Genomic DNA, 22,501 nt, shown 5'->3' with positions numbered 1-22,501 from the left:
AATCTTATGTTTCATTCTGTTTTCTGTCTTAGGGCCATGAAATGACAAGCATTGGACTTCTGCTTGGTGTTTCTGCTGCAAAACTAGGCACCATGGATATGTCAATTACTCGGCTTCTCAGCATTCACATTCCTGCTCTCTTACCCCCAACGTCCACAGAACTTGATGTTCCTCACAATGTTCAAGTGGCTGCAGTGGTTGGCATTGGCCTTGTATATCAAGGGACAGCTCATAGACATACAGCAGAAGTCTTACTGGCTGAAATAGGTATGAGATTAATAATGCTAAATTTTCATAGGCATACATTTCTCATTTTATATGAATCTAAGTAAAATGATAGGAGAATTATAAAAATTATTGAAAAACATTAGTAGCTTCTGTGAGCACAGAATGGTTTAGTACTAATAAAAAAAGCTGCATGTAACATTTTCCCAGGCTAAGGTTACTGTGCAGATTATTAGTCTGGGTATTTATTTGGTGAACCCATTACTGAGCTCGATGTTTAGTGAAGCACCTGTGGTCTGAATCATACACAAATAAGCATGCTGTTTATTCTGCTCGGTCTTTACCTGGCAAATGTCTAACAATGGCCTGCACTTGAAATTCGAAAAGTTGATTGGTTGCTTTAGTCCCTAATATCACAGTGTTCATTATGTTAGACAGTAATACTTCCAACAGAATGGAAGTGATTGGCTCTACTTCCCTCCTTTATGTGCCGGTCGGTTTATTGGTGGTGAAGCTAGAAATGGTAAGACATACACACTCAGTTAGCGTTTTCTCTGTTTCCATTGACTAAACTTTTTTGGAAATCTGTTGTGTTTTTTTGACGAATGGAAATGCTGTTGGTATTGTTGACATGTTCAGCCTTGTGGATACATACTTAACATATCCTGGTCTGACCTAGTCAGGATCTTTGCTACATCATTTCAGAATGTATTGTTAAAATATGTTATTCTTTACTATGATTTTATCTGTTGATCCTTGCCACAGTAAAGCTATGAAATAGATGACCACAAAACTGACCCAGGCAGCTCTGCTTCAGGCTGTAAATCTGCCTTATTCTGGGACCTAGGCTGGAGGTGAATTTCTCTTATGGTAATGACAGTTGTGAAAGAGAGAACTAGAGGATGGAAGTACATTTTAGGCCTTTTCTTACATTATGTCTGCTAAGATCTCAGGCTAAAGCAGATCACCTGGCCAGGTCCACGGTTGTTCAGTTTGTTAACCTACTAGGTAGTTAACATTCTTAGTCTTATCTTAATGCTGTCAGAATCCGGCTTGAACTGTGTTGCTCTCTTTTCTTTAGGACGCCCCCCTGGCCCTGAAATGGAGTACTGTACCGACAGAGAGTCATACTCTTTAGCTGCTGGCCTGGCCCTGGGCATGGTTTGCTTGGGGGTAAGGAGAGGCTGTGCCTTCCTGTATTGCAGTTACCACATCAGTGTGTTGAGACCAACACACGGATACTTAACTCAGAATTCCATTCTGCCTACACTGACGTAACCTAATTCTGAGCTCTTTCTTTATGGGCATTTCCAGAGCTCCAGATTTGCCCAGTGTAAGGAAACAGCACTGGAAAGTTCGAGTTTAAGATTTCTTTCCCCTTAGAATAGGTATATGTTCATGAGTGAACTAAGGGAGTGAAATTTCTTGAGAAGAATTCAAGATAAGAGAGTGACAGCCCATTTTGATAAAAATCAGAAAATACTGAAAAGTATATGATGGGAAGTAGTATGTGTCTGTGGTAGTTGCTAGAAATAAGCCTTAACACTTTTTTGTCATCCTAGTGTTACTAATTACTCCAGAATGTTGCTCAGTAGCATTTTCTTAGAACAAAATGCAATATTAAGTCAACCAGTCTTTAATTCTCTGCAAGAAATATGTACAGAATTACCAAAACATTTCATTAAATTCATTTGGAATCTGGTTCTCCTGAAGGATCGCCAATGCAGTATTATGATCAAGCTCAATGATACAAAGAAAGTTACAGTGTAGTGAGTTTTTCTTACATGCATTCTAAAAATCCACCCTTAGGATGCCCATACGTTGGGGTTTGGACTTTGCATTTGATGCATGAGCTAAAGAGCAATTGTATGGCTCCGTAGGAAATTATTATGCTAGGAAATGGGATATAGATTCTGGTTGTGATTAGTGACCCAATCCATTTGCCTAATTCTTGATGATTGATTAAGCAGTACTATGAACTGTTGAGTAAAACTACCTAGTTGTACATCTCATATTGTTACTTACTAGCTATGTAACCGGGGGCTTATCCCTCTGTGCCTCACTTTCCTCATTTATAAAATGGGATTCTTAATAGTAGCTGTTCAGCATGTGTGTAAGCTAGCTTTTTGTTATTTTAACTAAGATATCCAGAAAGTTCAGGTTCCTCGTACATAGCTGATAAATTTCCTTTACTATTAGTGTAATTAATTCGATTTTGAAGTTTTCATGTATTTTATAAAATGAAAGTACTTAAACTTGAACATATATGTATTATAATTTTTGTGAGAATTATTATTGATAGTTTCAGTTATTTTGGTAGGAAAACAGCAAACCCTGAGACCCAGACACCCTACTTTGAAGTTAGTTCATTCCTTTGTTTATCCTGAGTATGTGTCACATATCTTCTTCCCTAAAATTTTATTTCCTGTGTCGATCATTTTATTTTCCAGCACGGCAGTAACCTGATAGGGATGTCTGACCTCAATGTGCCTGAGCAGCTTTATCAGTACATGGTTGGAGGTCACAGGCGCTTTCAAGCAGGGATGCACAGGGAGAAACATAAATCTCCAAGTTACCAAATCAAGGTAAGTCCAAATCAATGTAACAGATGAAAATCTTGTGAGTTAGAATAGTATTTATACCAACATTGTCAATGCAAGGGATCTTCAAAAAGTTCGTGGAAAATACATATTATGAAAAAACTGTGCATGACTTTCAAAAGTTTTTTTGCACAAAAGCTTATCTTTTAATTCCATTTTCCATGAACTTCCTGAAGTACTTTTTAAAAAAATTTTTTTTAAAGATTTATTTGTTTGAAGGGCAGGGTGAGAGAGAGAGAGAGAGAGAGAGAGAGAGAGAGAGTGTTCCATCTGCTGGTTCACTCCCTAAATGGCCGCAGTGGCCGGAGCTGGGCTGAGCCAAAGCCAGGAGCCATGAGCCTCCTCCGGGTCTCCCACGTGGGTGCAGGGGCTTCGACCATCCTTCACTGCTTTCCCAGGCCATAGCAGAGAGCTGAGTTGGAAATGAAGCAGTCGGGTCTTGAACTGGCGCTCATATGAGGTGCTGACATTGCAGGCAGAAACTTCACCTGCTACACCACAGCGCCAGCCCCATGAAGTACTTTCATATGGTAGTTTTAGCCTAGGCTGATATTCAGAAGAATTTGTAATAATTCAGAATTCTTTCACATGAATACTCTTCTCTTTCAACAGGAAGGAGATACCATAAATGTGGATGTGACTTGTCCAGGTGCTACTCTAGCTTTGGCTATGATCTATTTAAAAACTAATAACAGGTATTTATTTATACCTTCTTCTCTGTTTCTCACCATGATAGTGTGACATCATTTCTGACCTCAATAATGAAATTATATTATCTGTTAATTTTTCCCGTGCTAGACCAACCTGATTTTCCTTCTCTCAAATATTGTAAGTTTTACATATTTTTTCTAAAAGCTGTTTGGCAGTATGTAGCCATTCCTCAGTAACTGTGGGGATTGGTTCCAGGACCCTCCAGGATACCAAAATCTGCAGATGCACAAGTCCCTTAGATAAAATGGTGCATTGTTTGCATAGAAACTGCAGCTCCCTGAATAGTTTAATCATCCCCAGGTGACTTACAGTACCCAGTACAATGTGGGTGCTGTGTAAAGTTATTATGCTGTGCTGCCTAGTGAATAATACCAGAGGGAGAGGTCTGTACGTGTTTCGTACACATGCAAGTTTTCTTTCTGAATATTTTCAGTTGGATCTAGAACACTCAGATGTGAAACACTGACTATGCTTGCTGGTATCTGTTCTTTCCTGTTTAGTAATTGTTGGCACTGACTTCCCAACAGCCCACATTTCTTTTCATTAATTTTGCATATCCTTGTGAAGACTGGTTAAGCCAGAAATGATTAATGTTGTTCTATTGTTGTTTACCATTAAAAAAATAGTTTCTGCTTCATTTTAAAACCTTCTGAAAACTGATTCTTTTACCTTCCTAACCCTTTCTAGTTGTGCTGTCACTAGAAGGTAGATCTTTGGCATTTATTTTGTACTTTGCATAGAAGATTGAGTTGGGTTGGAGAGATTATACCATATTTTGAGTCTTTTAATTTAAGAAATATTTTAAGATTCAAGAAACTTCTGTGTTCTAAATTCTTCCCTTAGTTAAAATAGATGTTTTTTCAACTGTTATTTAAATGAATGTGTGTGTCAGTGCTTTCTTGGCCTGGTGATATTTCTGTAAACATAATACATTCATAATAATTATCATGTTAGAGGATGTGAAATATCCTCCTAAAAATGTGGATCAGTGGATTGGCTTGGAAATGTGGATTGGGGTGGGGAAAATTTTTTTGAAATGTGTCTTGAGATTCTTGATTTGTCTTGCCCCTGTGTGGCACTGACCCTCAGTGACGTCTTCCACCCACAGATCCATTGCAGATTGGCTTCGGGCTCCTGATACCATGTATTTGCTGGACTTTGTGAAACCAGAGTTTCTGTTGCTTAGGGTATGGTGTTTTGACATTTTCATTTCTGTTAACATGAGGAGTTTGCCTGTGTTTCTGACAGTTACCTTGCAAATATACATATCTTTGTAGCAGAATCCTTTATTTTTCATCCTTCATGTATGTCTGATTGACAGTGTTCTTTTCAAATTTTCTGAAAATAACTTTAGGAATCTCAGGAAAGGTAACTTCATTGATATATAATACTTGGGATGACATTTCCACTGCTTACATTATTTTTTTAACTATGTTCTTACAGTTAAATCACTTATACTTGATGCTTTTTTTTTTTTTTTTAAGATTTATTTATTTGAGAGAGTTACACAGAGAGAGAGGCAGAGAGAGAGAGAGAGAGGGGTCTTCCATCACTCCCCCAAATGGTCCCAACTGCTGGAGCTTTGCCAATCCAAAGCCAAGAGCCAGGAGATTCCTCCAGATCGCCCATGCAGGTGCAGGGGCCCCAGCACTTGGGCCATCTTCCACTGCTTTCCCAGGCCATAGCAGAGAGCTGGAATGGAATTGAATCAGCTGGGTCTTGAACCAGCACGCATATGGGATGCTGGCACTGTAGGTGGTGGCTTAACCTGCTACGCCACAGCGCTGGCCCGTGCTTACGTTATTTAAAACTTGCTAAAAAGCAACAAATGACTAGAACTGTATTAACTGCTTTATTTTACCTTTTTTATTACTACAAAGAATATAATAAAACTAGTAGGATTGTGTTTAATGACAATAACAGTTTGAACTAATTGCCTAAAATTTTCCATCCTTTTTGTAATGTCTAAACTTAGCATATAGAGCCTTTAAATTATGATGTAGACAGTCCTGTGGTTCTCTCCTTTTTGATTTTTCTTTTATAGAGCAAGTTTTCAGACGTCTCCCCAACCCCTCTTAATGATGATCAACTCAGTTTTAGTGAGTAGTTTAGGTTAATGCTATTTACTTAGTTTTTAAAATTGTCATTCCTTAGGAACTGATTAGTAAATTGATTTGTTAATATTAGCAGTATTACAGAATCTGTGAATTGTGCTCAAATTAATTTCTGTTTGTTTTGTTTTTTTTTCAGACACTTGCTCGATGCCTGATTTTGTGGGATGATATTTTACCAAATTCCAAGTGGGTTGACAGCAATGTTCCTCAGGTAAATACACAGAATAAAAGTTACGTATCTTTCATAGGATACAATTCAGATTTCTAGTAGGATTTCACAAAGTCCTATAAAGTATTTTTTCTCAGAAGGTGATTTTTTTATTAAAGTATCTCTTGAAGATAAAGAAACTTTTATTTGAAGATTGTATACTTAAGCACAGCCTATTCTTTCATCTCTCGAAATCCTACTTTTTTGTTTGTTTTAAGATTTATTTATTTGAAAGGCAAAATTACGGAGGGAGAGAAGGAAAGATAAATAGAGAGATCTTCCATTGACTGGTTCAGCCCCACCCTCCACCCCCAAATGGCTGCATTGGCTGGGGCTGGCCAGGGAGCCTAAGGCAGGAGCTTGGAACTCCATCCAGGTTTCCCATGTGGGTGGCAAGGGCCCAAGCATTTGAGCCATTAGCTGCTGCTTCCCCAGGCTCATTAGCAGGAAACTGGATCACAAGTGGAGCAGCTGGGACGGGAACTGGCACTCATCAGATGCTGGCATCTCAGGCAGCAGTGTAACCCACTGTGTCCCAACACCAGTCCCTGAAAGATTATATTTTTGGGGCTGGCACTGTGGCACAGCAGGTTGAAGCACTGGCATCCCATATATAATATTAATATATTTTAATTATTGTATAATATATTCATTCAGTAAACGAAATAGTTAAAACTAAGTTGGCAGTTTTGTAAAAAATCAAAATCAGGCATGTAAGTAACCCTTGCCTTTATTCACCTTTTTTTTTTTAAAGATTTATTTTAATTTATTTGAAAGGCAGAGTTAGAGATAGAGACACACAGAGAGAGGTCTTCATCTGCTGATTCACTTCCCAAATGGCCAGAGTGACCGGGGCTAGGCCAGGCCAAAGCCAGGATCTGAGAGCTTCTTCTGGATCTCCCACATGGGTACCGGGGCCCAGGCACTTCGGCCATTCTTTGCTGCTTTCTGAGGTGCATTAGCAAGGACCTAGATCAGATTAGCAGAGAGCTGGAGCAGCCAGGACTTGAACTGGTGACCATATGGGATGCTGGCACTGCAGGCTGGGGCTTTAACCCGCTGTGCCACAGCATTAGCCCCTTATTCACCTGTTTGTCTAGTGCTCTTGGTTCCTTTTTATTAGGAAAATGTATTTACTCTTGAGAATGTTGGATAGTTTGTTTCTTGCAATATTTTCATAGGAAAAGTCTCAAAGAGAGGTTCAGAAACTTTATATGAACACCCGTATGGCCAACAGATTATACAATTAATATTATGTTGTATGAACTTGCTTAATTACATATCTACTTAAGCTATTCTTATAGCTAATCATTTTTGGTGAGTTTCAAAGTTGCTAATAGTTATATACTCCTTAATACTTAAGCATGTGTATCATTAATTAGAATTTATTATTTATTTACATTTTTTCCTTTTAAGATAAAATTTGTATCTCATGAAATGCACAAATCTTAAGTATTCTATTTGAGACTTAACTAATGCATGCCCCTGTGGAAATAGTCCTCTATCTTCCATGACCCTTCTCACATTCTGTGCCCCCCCACCCTTACTACAGCCAATATTGTTTTTTCCCCCAAATATATTTATTTTGTATTTATATTAATGGCATCATGTACAGTATGTGTACCCTTTTGTGTAGGACTTCTTTCGGCGTGATTTTGTGATAGTATTGTGTATATTAATAGTTCATCCTTGTTATTTTCAGGTAATATTTCATTGTATGAATGTACCACAGTTTTTCTATTTTCTTTTGTTGGACACCTGGGAAGCTTCCAGGTTTTGGTAATTATGAATCAAACTGAAAACTTTCAACACTTAGTACACAATAGCTGGAGCCCGGTACATCACTGTTGCATGGAAGGAGAACGGACTTGTCCATAGTCACCCAGCTAATAACAAGCCCAGCCCTTGGGACCATCAGCTCTTGAGATTTATATGTTGGACAAGACAGAGCAGATTGGTGGTCTTTTCTTGTTTGTTTCCTGTGTGCCTCAGCCTGCTCTTAAGTGATTACATTTCTCTCTTTGATTACTCCTTATATTTGGATTTTTTTTTTTTTTTAAGTTTAGGAGACCTTAGAAAGATAGCAAAGATCAGGTGCAAGAGGATTTATTTCCCTGCCACAGTTAACCCAAGTTCTTGATGAGCTTTTAAGGTTATGATCATGAGTGATAATTGTGAGTAAGGGTGGTACAGATTGGTAACAATAACTCCCACTTAGACACAGAGGAATTACTGTGTGCCAGGCATTAATAAGAGCTTGCAGTAGATCGTCATCTTATTCTCATAGAAACCTAGAAGGTGAGAACTGCTCAATTTCAGGTAAGGCACAGAGCAGTCAAGAAATCTGGCTGTGGTCACATTCAATATTAAGAGTATTCTGGGGGGCGCTGTGGCAGAGTGGGTAAAGCTGCCACCTGCAGTGCTGGCATCCCATAGGGGTGCCAGTTCGAGATTCAGCTGCTCCACTTCCCATCCAGCTCTCTGCTGTGGCCTGGCAAAGCAGTAGAAGATGGCCCAAGTGCTTGGGCCCCTGCACCCACATGGGAGACTCAGAAGAAGCTCGTGGCTCCTGGCTTCAGATTGGTGTAGCTCTGGCCATTGCGACCATTTGGGGAGTGAACTAGCAAATGGAAGAATTCTCTCTGCCTCTGCCTCTGCCTCTCTGTAACTCTGCCTTTCAAAGAAATAAATAAATCTTTTTTTAAAAGTTTATTTTAAAATAAGAGTATTCTGGAAAAGAAGGAAGAAAGATGGGAGTTGTTATCTCCCTAAGTTAATCAGCCAGAATAACAGCTTGCTTCATTGAGATTGTTAAAGAAAAAAGGTATTTCAAGTTTTTGAATTTATTATGTTTAGTGCATAAGACTATTGTAAGTGAGCCTTTTTAAAAATTTTTTTTTTTTTTTTTGACAAAGTGGACAGTGAGAGAGAGAGAGACAGAGACAGAGAGAAAGGTCTCCTTTGCCGTTGGTTCACCCTCCAATGGCTGCCGCGGCTGGTGTGCTGAGGCTGGCGCACCATGCTGATCCGAAGGCAGGAGCCAGGTGCTTCTCCTGGTCTCCCATGGGATGCAGGGCCCAAGCACTTGGGCCATCCTCCACTGCACTCCCAGGCCACAGCAGAGAGCTGGCCTGGAAGAGGGGCAACCGGGACAGAATCCGGCGCCCCGACCAGGACTAGAACCTGGTGTGCCGGTGCCGCTAGGCGGAGGATTAGCCTGTTGAGCTGCGGCGCTGGCCTGTAAGTGAGCCTTTTTAAAACATCCTGAAATGTTCTTCGAGTCTTCCAGAAAGGATTTTAAAAATGAATCTTTAATGTTTCACTTCTGCTCTGTATATTTGCATTCACATGTTTAGAAAATAGTTTATTTTTATTTGTGTTTTTTATAATAAAAGTATCAAATCTGGTTTTAGTTTTGTTTTTGATAAATTGTTGTTCACTACCTATTTTAAAATGAAAGGGATATATATCTTTCTAAATAGTAGTTATAGATGAGCATATTATTAGCTTAGCAGTTTTGTTAGGTTATTAGCCCAGTGAGTAACTTCACCTCTGGTAGGTAGGTAGGCAGGCTTAAGGCACAAACATCTTTGAAGAAGCCGATGACTCTGATTAGTTTTCTCTAGTTCTTTTTTCCTTTTCCCCCTGCCCCTTGTCCAGTTCATCAGCTTTGCATTTTGTTTGGTGTGCAATATTAATATGTTACTGATTCAGGGTCACTTAAAAAAGCTGGTGTTGTGGCATAGCGAGTTGAGTCACATCCTCTGAAATTAGCATCCCATATGAGCACTGGTTTGAGTCCCAGCTGCTGCCAGTCCTGGCCATTGCAGCCTTCTAAGGAGTGAACCAGTAGATGGAAGATTTCTGTGTCTCCCTCTGTATAACTCTGCCTTTGAAATAAATAAATCTTTAAAAAAAGGAATATACTTAAGTCTTCTATTTTATATTCACTCAGTCCAGTTCAGTTCTTAGATTTAAAATGTGATTGTGGGGCTGGTGCTGTGGTGCAGTAGGTTAATCCTCCGCCTGTGGCACCGGCATCCCATATGGGCGCCGGTTCTAGTCCTGGCTGCTTCACTTCCAATCCAGCTCTCTGCTATTGCCTGGGAGAGTAGTAGAAGATGGCCCAAGTCCTTGGACCCCTGCACCCGCGTGGGAGACTGGGAAGAAGTACCTGGCTCCTGGCTTCAGATCGGTGCGGTTCTGGCCGTTGCAGCCATTTGGAGAGTGAACCAATGGAAGGAGACCTTTCTCTCTGTCTCTCCCAGTCACTGTCTGTTACTCTACCTCTCAAATAAAATAAATAAAATCTTTAAAAAAAATGTAATTTCAAGGGTGCCAGCGCTACTGTACAGCAGGTTAAACCACTGCCTGCAGTGCTGGCATCCCATATGGGTGCCGATTTGAGTCCCGGCTGTTCTACTTCCAACAAGCTCCCTGCTAATGCACCTGGGCCATCAGTAGAAGATGGCCCAAGTCCTTGGGCCCCTGCACTCTTGTGGGAGACCTGGATGAGGCTCCTAGCTCCTGGCTTCAGCCTGGCCCCACCTCAACCAATTCAGTCATATGGGGCGTGAACCAGTGGATGGAAGCCCTCTCTCGCCCTCCCTTTGTCCCTGTCGCTGTCTGTCTGTCTCTAACCCTGCCTTTCAAACAAATAAATCTTAAAAAGAAGAAATTGCATTCAGTGTGAGTAAAATGTGGATAGGCCTTTAAAAGAAATGATTTGGTAAAGCTCATTTTATATAAATGTGCCCCTTATAAGCAATAACTTACTCTTTAAGTTACTAAACATTTGTAGCAAACGTTGATGTCCAGGTATTCTTGCTTTCTGTCTTGACAGATTATAAGAGAAAATAGTATCTCTCTCAGTGAAATTGAATTGCCTTGCTCAGAGGACTTGAATTTAGAAACTTTATCGTAAGTAATGTAACATTTAATACAAATTAGCTGTATTAGCATTTATCAGATAAGTAAATTGATACATACAATGTGTGACTCACACTGTCATTTATTTGAATAATTCTGAATCCTCTGTGTTTCTCACCATTGCCAGTTCTTCACAAGGTTACCTTTTTTAAAGCTTTTTTTTCCCCCAAAGAAACTGTTTATTTAGTGAGTACAAATTTCATAAGTACAGTTTTAGGATTATAGTGATTCTTCCCATAATTCCCCACCCCGCCCCTCCCCCCCTCAAGCTTTTTGAAGTGTAGCTGTTTCCCTCGGGAAGCAGTAGATGTAGCTTGTACACACGTGCCTTTCTGTCTGTTCCGTGGGAAATACGGGCAACATTTCAGTGACTCTTGCAGCAGTGCTGGGAGCCGTGTGCGGGAGAGGCAGACTTCATCAGGAAGAATCATGCGGTGCTTCTGCTGAAAGCAGACACCCGAGATGAGCTGGGGGGGGGACAGGCAAACTTGAGCATTCCCAGGAGGATATGAACTAGTGTAGAGAACAGGGACATGTATTATTTTTATCCCATGGTAATAGATAACAAGGAATTTCAAAGGAAAATAATGCAGGTGTGAAATTTCTTGTGTCTGTCTCCAGGCAAGCACATGTCTACATAATTGCAGGAGCCTGCTTGTCTCTGGGTTTTCGGTTTGCCGGCTCAGAAAATTTATCAGCATTTAACTGCCTGGTAAGAACAGTTTATTCCATTCTGTTTTCTTTTTTAACAAAGCCTTGCGATGCTTCTTTTAACTTTTAATTTCTGTTTTCTTTTTTCAGCATAAATTTGCAAAAGATTTCATGACCTATCTGTCTGCACCTAATGCTTCTGTAGTAAGTCTTTTCACAGTTCTCATTGGGGATAAATTTAAATCAGAAGAAAAATCACTATAATCCAGTTCCTTATGTATTGTCAAATATCTTACTGTTTATTTTTAGTAATGGAGGATTTGAAACATTAGTCCTTGTTTGTCTTCTTGTTCTAGGTTAGGTAAAACAGTATGCTCAGATGTTTAGTTCTTGTGACAACAGAATAAATAAGAAAGGCTATATATCTGTACATTGTCTTACATATCAGTAGTTCTGTCTCAGCACCAAATATTGGAAATTTCCTTTTAAAAACAATTAGTACTTTGCTTATTGCATATCCAATAGTATACAGTGGAGCTATCAAAAATCATGTTTTACAAGAATTATTTTTGAGCAAACATTGCTTATAATGGTTATTAGAAAGGTTACAAATATGGATATAGTGATGTCTCAATTTCACTTGAAAAAAAAATATACAGTGACAGGAAAAGTTTCAAAGAAAAAGAAAGCCAAGATATGAACACTGTTTCTTACTTGGAGGGAGGATTCCAAGTGGTTGTTATTTCCTTCTTGATACTTTTTTTTGAATATTCTGCATTGTACTTATATTTCATAATCAGAGAAGATATTTACAGATTTTTTTTTCTTTAAGTTACAATCATTTGTAACCTTCCGGTGGTGGCTAATTCAGGTCTGGTAGTAAAGACATATAACACAACAATTACAGTGATATCACCTTTTCACGTTTCAGACAGGCCCGTACAACTTGGAGACTTGCCTGAGTGTGGTATTGCTGTCTCTTGCCATGGTAATGGCTGGCTCGGGGAACCTGAAGGTGTTGCAGCTTTGCCGCTACTTGCACATGAAAACAGGTGGTGAAATGAACTATGGCTTTCACCTAGCCCACCACATGGCCCTGGGGCTTCTGTTTTTGGGAGGAGGAAGGTAAATGAGTATGTATTTTTTTTTTCCTCAATGAAAAAATTTCATGAGTGAGAGCTGTGCAGGTGACATTTGTACTTCCAGGCATCACCTGTTGTTCATAGCTATTTAAAGATTTCATCCTTCTATGAAACTGCTTTCTCATAAAGATCATTAACAGCATTGGTCACCAAAGTAACATGAAATGTTCTCAGTTTTCAACCTTCTTGCTTTCTTTCCAGCATCTCTCGTTCTTGACATGCTTACGCTTTGTAAGACTGCCCTCGTTTTTAATTATCTATATTGAATAAAAATACACAAGTCATAGGAGCACAGGGCTGTGAACTATCTACTGTATAAAAATCTGTTACCACGTAGATCAAGATGCAGAACAATACTTGCAGTTCAGAACACCTGTCTCTACTTCTGCTATGCTCACGCCAATCACCATTCCATTACTTCTCCCCAGAGAGAATCCACCTTAGATTGATGTTGCCTGTCGCTCCCCGTCTTCGTGGAGGAACGACACAGGACCCTGCGTTGTTCTTTCGTCTGCTCGGCCCTTCCCGGGTTGGCTGCTGGTCCTTCCCGGGTTGGCTGCTGGTCCTTCCCGGGTTGGCTACCGTCCCTTCCACCTCCGTGGAAGGGCGGTTCCCCCTGCCACATTCCCCACTTCCGCAGGGGAGCGGCACACCGCCGGCCGGCTCTCTCGGGGGCTGCACAGGTGTTCCCCTTAGATGTTCCTGGTGCATGCCGTCTCTCTCCTCCTTTATAGTCCTCCTCCGCCAATCCTAACTCGGCTGCCCACACGCCGAGTACGCTGCTCTCCTCCAATCAGGAGCAGGTCCTGCAGCTTGTCAAGTTGGTGAGAGGCAGCTGGGTAGAAGCTGTTGCCTCCTCTCCCAGCGCCATATTGTGGGAGAGCAGATGCATAGAATAAGTCTTAATTCCAGTAACTCAGTCCAGTCCGGGTTGCTCCCCACAGTTGCCTGTTTTGTTTTTTTTTTTTTTTTTTTTTTTTTAAGAGTCGTTCATTTGTTCATTTGAAAGAGTAACAGAGAGGGAGAGACAGGGAGTTCTTCTGTCTGCTGGTTCCATTCTCAGATTCTCACAAAAGCTCAGGCTAAAGCCAGGAGCCAGGAAGTCTATCTAGATCTCCCATGTAAATAGCAGGGACCCAAGTCCTGGGGTCATCGTCTGCTGCCTTCCCCAGTGCATTGGTAGGAAACTGGATTGGAAACAGAGCAGCCAGAACGCAGACCTGTGCTCCTGTATGGGATGTGGCTGTCCTGCTCTGCCACAAGCCTGCCCCATCCTGGTCTTGAAGTGAAATCATATATGTCATATTCTTTTACACCTACTCTTTTGCTCGATATCGTGTTTGTGAGATCCATGTGTGTTGCATATAGCAAGAGTTTATTTAAGTCTCAGTGTTGTACTCTGTTGTATGGCTATACTACAGAATATTGATTTATCTGCTATTGATGGATCTATTTGTGGCTTCTAGTTTGGGGCTATTATGATATATATAGATATAGTGCTCAACATCACCAGATAATAGCTACCATCATTGCTCCAAAATAGTTGTACCATTGTACACAACCATCAGCAATGTGTGATATTCCAGTTGTCCCATTTCCTCATTACCTCTTGTTAATTCTTATAGTCTTTTTAATTTTAACCATCTGGTGAGTATGTGGCAGAGTCTCATTGTGGTTTTAATTTCCACTTCTCTAGATTATATTGGACACCATTTTATATTTTTAGTAACCAACTGCACATCTCCTTTTGTGATGTCCAGGTCCTTTGCTGTCCATTTTTCATACTTTTAAAATTTGTGGGCAAATACACAAGCATAAAATTTATCATCTTTCTCTAGGAGAACAGTTCAGTAGTGTTCAGTTTTTTGAGTGTTGTATAACCAGTCTCCAGAATTTTTTCTTTTGGAAACTTGACATTCTGTACCAATTAAACAACTGCCTGTTTCACCGTCCCTTCACCCTGGGCATTCATTATTTACAATTTGTTTCTGTGAATTTGGCTATCCCACATTTTTATGTGTGTTTGTTTTTGTTTTTTAAGATTTATTTATTTATTTTGAGAGAGTTGCAGAGAGAGGGAGAAACAAGAGAGTGAAAGATTTTCCATCTGCTTGTTCATTCCCTAGATGGCCTCAGTGGCCAGCACCAGGCAGGCCAAAAACCAGGAGCTGGGAGCTTCTGGGTCTTCCATGTGGGTGGCAGGGTTTCAGATACCTGGGGTGGGCCATTAGCAGAGAGCTGGATCAGAAGTGGAGCAGCTGGGACAGGAACTGGCACCCATATGGGTTGCTGCCATTGTAGGCAGCAGCTTTAGCCTCTATGCCACTCCTCAACTGCCCCATAACAGCCAGGTCCAAGCCAGAAGCACAGAACTCCATCTGGTATTCCCGTGTGGATGATAGGAACCAAAGCACGTAGGCCATAGTCTGCTGCTTCTTAAGATGCATGAGCAGGAAGCTGGATGGGAAGAAGAGCAGCTGGGACTTGAATCAGCACTCTTTTATGGGATGTGGGTATCCCAAGTGATGGCTTGACCTGCTGTGCTACAATGGCCCACTGGTTGACATTGGTTTAATCCTAAGCTGATTTGTAGGAATTCTTTAAATTGTATCCTGATGGCCGGCACTGTGGCTCACTTGGCTAATCCTCTGCCTGCAGCGCCCACACCCTGGGTTCTAGTCCTGGTTGGGGCACTGGATTCTGTCCCGGTTGCTCCTCTTCCAGTCCAACTCTCTGCTGTAGCCTGGGAAGGCAGTGGAGGATGGCCCAAGTCCTTGGGCCCTGCACCCACATGGGAGACCAAGAGAAGTGCCTGGCTCCTGGCTTCGGATTGGCGCAGCGTGCCGGCCGTAACAGCCACTTTGGGGGGTGAACCAATGGAAAGAAGACCTTTCTCTCTGTCTCTCTCTCACTGTCTAACTCTGCCTGTCCATAAAAAAAAAAAAAAAAAAATTTGTATCCTTAGCCTGTGGTCAGATTTGTACATTGCAGCTATCTCCTTCTCTTTGGTTTACCTTTTCCCTCTTGAGAAAGTCTTTTGATTTTCTTTTTTAAGATTTATTTTATTTATTTGAAAGACAGAATGACAGAGAGAGGGGGAGACAGAGGGAAAAAGATCTTCTATTCCCTGGTTCATCCCCAAATGACCACAGCAGTTGGGGCTGGGCCAGGCTAAAGCTGGGAACGTAAAACTCAATCTTGGTCTACCCTATGGGTGGCAGGGGCCCAGGTACTTAGGCTATGTCCCACTGCCTTCCCATGTACATTAGCAGGGAGCTGGATCAGATACAGAACATCCAGGACTCGAACTGATGCTCTGATAGGAGATGCCAGCATCACAAGCAGCAGCTTACCCTGCTATACCACAACAGCTCCCTGATGACAGAATTATTGATAGTTTTCCTTAATGAGTTGTCCAAGAGATAATTTGTTTGCCTTTAAGGATATTTTTTTTTTAAGATTTTTTTATTTGAAAGTCAGTTATACAGAGAGAGAAGGAGAGGCCGAGAGAGAAAGGTCTTCCATCCCCTGGTTCACTCCCCAATTGGCTGCAACGGCTAGATCTGCACTGATCTGAAGCCACGAGCCAGGATCTTCCTCTGGGTCCACTACGCGGTGCAGGGACCCAAGGACTTGGGCCAACCTCTACTGCATAGCAGAGAGCTGGATGGGATGTGGAGCAGCCGGGACTCGAACCAGCACCCATATGGGATGCTGGCACTGCAGGCGTTGGCTTTACCTGCTATGCAACAGCGCTGGCCCCCTAAGGATATTGCTTTACCCTTACTTTATCTTCTAGGAGTTTTTAGCTTCCTGTGTTTACATTTGGATCTAAAATGTACCTGGAACTGGTTTTTCTATGTTTTCTTTTTTACTTTTCTATATAGTTTTTTCTAACTATTGAAAAATGTATACTTTCTCCACTTTTCTGCAGTACCAACTTTGTTATATGAAGTGTCCATATGTGTTTATTTGGGTGATTATGCTTTCATGGTATGTTTTTCTGTACTTGAACTAGTACCACCCTGTAATTGTTGTAGGGTTTTTTTTGTTTATTTTTTTAAAATTTATTTCATTTAATTGAAAGCCAGAGTGATGGAGAAAGAGGGAGAGAGAGAGAAATAGATCTTCCATCCGTTGGCTCACTTCCCAAATGACTGCAATGGCTGAGGCTGGGCCAGGCAGAAGCAGGGAACTCCAGAACTCCATCCAGGTCTCCCACCTGGGTGGCAGGGGCCAAGCATTTGACCATCTTTTGCTGCCTTCCCAGTCACATTCGCAGGGAGCTGGATTGGAACTGGAGCTGCTGGGGTTCACACCAGTGCTTCAGTATGTGATGTTGGCGTCGCAGGTGGCAGCTTGACCCACTGCATCATGACACTGGCCCCCTAATTGTGGTTTTTTAAAGTCTTGATATCCAGAAAAGTAAATTCTTCATCCTGGGTTTTTTCCCTTCAAATATGTGTTTTTCTGTTCTTGCTTCCTTATATTTTCCTATAAATGCTGCTATTTGTCATTTTCTGCATTAAATAAACTGATAAAATATTGGTCAGAATTGCATAGATTCTATATATGTGTTATAGAGGAATTTAATCTCTTAGCAGTGTTGTTTTCCAATCTGTAAATATGGTATATCTCTTCATTTATTTAGCTCTAGTGTATCTTACCTTGGCCCACTGCTAAAATTTCTGGGCATACTTCCTCCCCATCTTTAAGATTGAGCTAATTATTGGAACTCTCCAGAAATATGGAAAGTAAACATCATCAGAGAAGAGAAGTTTGTTAATGTGCCTTATGGAATTGTCTTTCTTTAATTATTTGGAATTTTTTTTTTTTTTTTTTGACAGGCAGAGTTAGACAGTGAGAGAGAGAGACTGAGAGAAAGGTCTTCCCTCTGGTGGTTCACCCCCCAAAATGGCCTCTATGGCCGGTGCGCTGTGCCGATCCAAAGCCAGGAGCCAGGTGCTTCTCTTGGTCTCCCATGAGGGTGCAGGGCCCAAGCACTTGGGCCATCCTCCACTGCACTCCCAGGCCACAGCAGAGAGCTGGACTGGAAGAGGAGCAACCGGGACAGAATGCAGCGCCCCAACCAGGACTAGAATCTGGGGTGCCGACGTCGCAGGCGGAGGATTAGCCAAGTGAGCTGCGGTGCCGGCCAATTATTTAGAATTAAGAATGGTTGAAGAAGTATCACTATCAATATTCTTTAAAAAAAAAAATTTATTTGAGCCATCTTCTGCTGCTTTCCCAGGCACCTTAGCAGAGAGCTGTAGTGGGGTTGGAGCAACTGGGATTCAGACTGGCACCACGTGGGATGCTGGCACAGCAGGCAGTGGCTTTACATGTTATGCCACTCTGCCAGCCCCAATATGAATATTCTTAATTCTCTATGATTTTTGAAAAGACTTTTTCCAAAAATAAGCCCTGCATTTATTGTATGCTCTTCTATCTTTCATCAGTCCACATTGTATGACCCCACTTACTCTTTCAAGATGAACAGATGTTTTCTTTCTCTGCTTGTCAAGGGACTTTTGTCTTGTAAATGGTTATGTGTCCTTTGTATCAGCATTTAAACATAGCATAGCTATATCAACACATTGAATTCCCAAATTTATAACACTTAATATTTCTTTTTGAATTTTCTTTTACCAAAATGGTTTGGAGAAAATGGCCTGTTTTATGCACATGCCAAAAGAGATGTCTTCCTTTGTTTAAATTTTGGTATCTCTTCTTCCTAATTTCTTAAATTTGGGAGTATATATGATGAATGCCAAGTTCTTATTTGATACTATAATTATGAAAACAGATACATGAAGATTTGGTTTTTGTGTGTGTGTTGTGCGTATAGTTATGATACGTATTTACATTGGAAAGCTACAAAAGTGGTTTTAGAAATGAGCATTGTGGTACAGTGGATTAAGTTGCTGCTTGAACACTCACATATCATATTGGAGTTCCTGGAATTAAGTCCCACCTCAGCTTCCGGTCCAACTTCTTGCTGATGTGTACCCAGGGAGGCAGCAAATGATGCTCAAGTACTGGGGTTCCTGCCGCCCACATGGGAGACCAGGATGGAGCTCCTGGTCCAGCCGTGGCTTTTGTGAACATCTGGGGAGTGAACCAGCAGATGGAAGTCTGTGTCTCTCTGTTGCTCTGCCTTTCACATAAATAATCTTCTAAAAAGTCACTTTATGTGATGTCCTGTACTGTCTATGTTTCAAAATATTTGTAAGGAAAACTCGAGAATTTTAATCTGATTTGCCTGCCTGCTATACTAAATTGGAGCAATGATAAAATAAGGAAAACTTCATGAGGTCCTTTGCTGAGAAAATGTGCCCTTATTTTTTTAAAAAATTATTGTATTAATAAGAAAAAGCAATTTAGGTGAATTGCTTTTATATTCATGTACTTTTTAATGTTAACTTTTGCCCTTTTCATTTAGTCCATCATTACAAAACAATACTCATATTTTACAGAAGTAGGAAAAATGTTTAATAAACCCATATTTTAAAGGTCAGGTTCATAATTCTATAAATAGGCAGTATAAAACTGGAGAAGGAAATCATAAACTTTATTCATGACTCTTTTTAAAAAAATTATTTATTCATTTATTTGAAAGTCAAAGTTAGAGAGAAGGAGAGACAGAAAGTTCTTCCATGCATTGATTCACTCCCTTAATGGCTACAACAGCAGGGACTGGGCCAGGCTTCAGCTAGGAGCCAGGAGCTTCATCTGGGTCTCCCATGTGTTTATCACGGCCCAAGCACTTGGGCCATCTTGTGTTGCTTTTCCCAGGCCATTGGAAGGGAGCTGGATTGGAAGTGGAACAGCTGGTTCACAAATCAGCACCTGTATGAGATGCTGGCATCACAACACTGGCCCTGCATGACTCTCTTAATATTTAGGATTGAATTCATGGTCCTTACTACTATCCTATTTTAGGTTAAAACTTTGCTTATTTAATTCAAGGACTGAAATTTACCAATTGTGGGGTGTTACTTCTTTCAGTACATGGTGGATAATCTTGAAATGGTTTGAATACTAACTGAAAAGTAAAACATTCACACCACTGACAAACTTGTTTAAATGAAGGCATCTCTTCACTTTGAGTCAGTACCCTGATTTCCTTATTCTCAAGAATGCCTGGAAGTGTGTGCATTGTAATTAATAACATCTGCCAAATTTGCCCTGCAGGTACTCCTTGAGCACATCAAACTCTTCCATTGCTGCTCTCCTCTGTGCCCTTTACCCGCACTTCCCAGCCCACAGCACTGACAACCGGTGAGTCTAATGATTCTGTCTTCAATGTGCTGCTATTCTTAAGTTCTCCAAGAGTATAATTTGGTTGTGTTTTGGTCTCATGGACTTATTTCCAAATTAACATTGTTATATTCTTGAACGTGGTTGTGTTCCTGGCTCAATCTTGTAAGAAGTGTCTTTTACAAAGTAGTAGAGCAGAAGGGAACTTTGGACATCTGAAGACTGACTAGTGTTCTACTCTTCTCAAATCTGTAGAACTGCTCTAAACTCAGAAGTGGCCCAAACCAAGTTATCGTCAGGGGAAAACTCACCAAGCAAAGGATAGTAGCCAAGGGAAGTTCAAGATAATACCTTTTGTATTGTAATTGTTTAATTCCAAGAGAAAAATTCCTCTGATTTAGTGCCAGTGTCTGTGAGTTCTTCCTTATTTCTCTCTTTTACATAAATGCAGAAGTGTTTTGTACAAATGACACTGAAGGGACAAAAAAAGCAAAATGCAACATAAAATCACAATTTAGAAGTGATAGGAGTAGAACCCCAAGCCATGTATAAGTAATCAGGCCAAAAGCTGTGTGTTTTTTAGCACGAAAGAACCACCACACTTCATTTCTGTAGAAGTTTCTGATATAGCAGGTCTCTCTTGCTTGTGAGGAAAGAGAAGAAAATAGCTCCTGTATCCCAGTGACAGCTGAGGTGACCACTCTGCTCAACTGATGGCACCTCCTGTTATCTGTTCAGAGAAGGGTCACAGCACTCTCTCTGGTAACTTCAGCCGTCATTTTAAAGCACAGTGTAATAATGTATAACCAGTGGCAGAAGAAAGAAAGCTGTTGTACAAAAGTAACCTTGATCTGGAATCCAAACTCTGGTGATGGGGTGGTGGGGTTAAGAATCTTTTTTAAATTAGTACATCTCTGACGTGTGGTCTCACACTTCTCACTTAGGAAAGCTTTTTGAGTTGTTTGAGTTGTTGGTTAATGGACAATAATGAGCCACATTCATATATTTCTGATTGTAGTGTTAGTTGACTTAGCTATTTAAACAAAGCAATTTGGTGATAAGCATCAAGAATCTTTATGTACAAGATAAATAATCAGCTTTTCTCTGACCTTTATTTTATTTTTAATAGATTTGTGGGAATGGTAGATTTCAGTGGGAAGAAGGAGGCTTTTTTTTTTTTTTTTTTTTTTTTTTTTTTTGACAGGCAGAGTGGACAGTGAGAGAGAGAGACAGAGAGAAAGGTCTTCCTTTGCCGTTGGTTCACCCTCCAATGGCTGCCGCGGCCAGCGCGATGCGGCCGGCGCACCGCGCTGATCCGATGGCAGGAGCCAGGAGCCAGGTGCTTTTCCTGGTCTCCCATGGGGTGCAGGGCCCAAGCACCTGGGCCATCCTCCACTGCACTCCCGGGCCACAGCAGAGAGCTGGCCTGGAAGAGGGGCAACCGGGACAGAATCCGGCGCCCCGACCGGGACTAGAACCCGGTGTGCCGGCGCCGCTAGGCGGAGGATTAGCCTAGTGAGCCGCGGCGCCGGCCTTTTTTTTTTTTTTGACAGGCAGAATTAGAGAGAGAGACAGAGAGAAAGGTCTTCCTTCTGTTGGTTCACCCCCTAAATGGCCGCCACCGCCGGCACTGCGCCGATCTGAAGCCAGGAGCCAGGTGCTTCCTCCTGGTCTCCCATGTGGGTGCAGGGCCCAAGCCCTTGGGCCATCCTCCACTGTCTTCCTGGGCCACAGCAGAGAGCTGGACTGGAAGAGGAGCAACTGGGACAGAATCCGGCGCCCCGACTGGGACTAGAATCTGGGGTGCCGACGCCGCAGGCGGAGGATTAGTCTAGTGAGCCACGGGGCCGGCTGAAGGAGGCTTTTATCCATAGTTTTTTTGAAAATTGAAATTTTGTCCTTATGGGATATTAAATGATAAACACTTTGAGTGTTTACAGTCTAAAATACAAATTTCAAAGGTAAAAAAATTTTTTTGGAAAATAAAAAGCACATACACACGAAGAAAAATATTATTATGATCTCAGCCATACATTTTTGATGTACTATATTTCAAGGAGATGTGGTTTATTTGTAAGTAGAAAACTGGCATCCTTTCTTCTGCTTCACAACCAGCCCTTCGTGGTAGGATGCAGTGGGAGAACTAGAGGGAGTCCCTGAGGTAGTGGAGGTGCCTGTACTAAGAGACCCTTTGCTGTGGGCTGAGTGGTCATTTCATTAGTACATGTTTTCATACTAAGACAGTTTTTACTTCCCTATAAAAACTCTTAACTGTGAAAACTCAGGTAAGGAACTCTTGAATCAAGGATCATTTATATATTTTTTTAAAAGAGAATTTTTTCATTACTTTTCTTCCTAATTAAAAAATTTATTTATTTGAGAAACAGAGAGATGGAGCTCTATTCACTGTTCACTCCTCAAATGCCCACAGCAGCTGGGACTTGGCCAGGCCAAAGCTGGGAGCTGGGAACTCAATCCAGGTGTCCCACCTGGTTGGCAAGAACCAAGCTTGAGCGGCCGGCCCTGTGGCATAGAAGTAAAGCCTGCTGCCTGCAATGCTGGCGTCCCATATGGGCGTTGGTTCAAGTTCAGCTGCTCCATTTCCAATCCAGCTCTCTGCTATGGCCTGGGAAAGCAGTAGAAGATGGCCCAAGTGCTTGG

The 22,501-nt window shown here is 41.3% G+C and overlaps 1 protein-coding gene across 3 annotated transcripts in view; it reads left to right on the top strand.

Moving 5' to 3' along the window:
* Positions 1–22,501, top strand: part of ANAPC1 (anaphase promoting complex subunit 1) — a 99,098-nt gene that overhangs the window by 58,899 nt on the left and 17,698 nt on the right. For all 3 annotated transcript variants that reach the window (XM_070068804.1, XM_002709586.5, XM_008254032.4), the window contains 11 exons: positions 33–267; positions 1,307–1,398; positions 2,676–2,810; positions 3,438–3,520; positions 4,645–4,723; positions 5,787–5,861; positions 10,702–10,778; positions 11,409–11,499; positions 11,589–11,642; positions 12,370–12,563; positions 19,775–19,861. In XM_070068804.1, coding sequence (XP_069924905.1) covers positions 33–267; positions 1,307–1,398; positions 2,676–2,810; positions 3,438–3,520; positions 4,645–4,723; positions 5,787–5,861; positions 10,702–10,778; positions 11,409–11,499; positions 11,589–11,642; positions 12,370–12,563; positions 19,775–19,861 — 1,202 coding nt within the window. The remainder of the gene's footprint in view (positions 1–32; positions 268–1,306; positions 1,399–2,675; positions 2,811–3,437; positions 3,521–4,644; positions 4,724–5,786; positions 5,862–10,701; positions 10,779–11,408; positions 11,500–11,588; positions 11,643–12,369; positions 12,564–19,774; positions 19,862–22,501) is intronic.

The sequence above is a fragment of the Oryctolagus cuniculus genome, chromosome 2, assembly GCF_964237555.1.
Source record: "Oryctolagus cuniculus chromosome 2, mOryCun1.1, whole genome shotgun sequence".
Classification (NCBI taxonomy): Eukaryota; Metazoa; Chordata; class Mammalia; order Lagomorpha; family Leporidae; genus Oryctolagus; species Oryctolagus cuniculus.
This window is presented reverse-complemented; position numbering and strand designations above follow the sequence as displayed.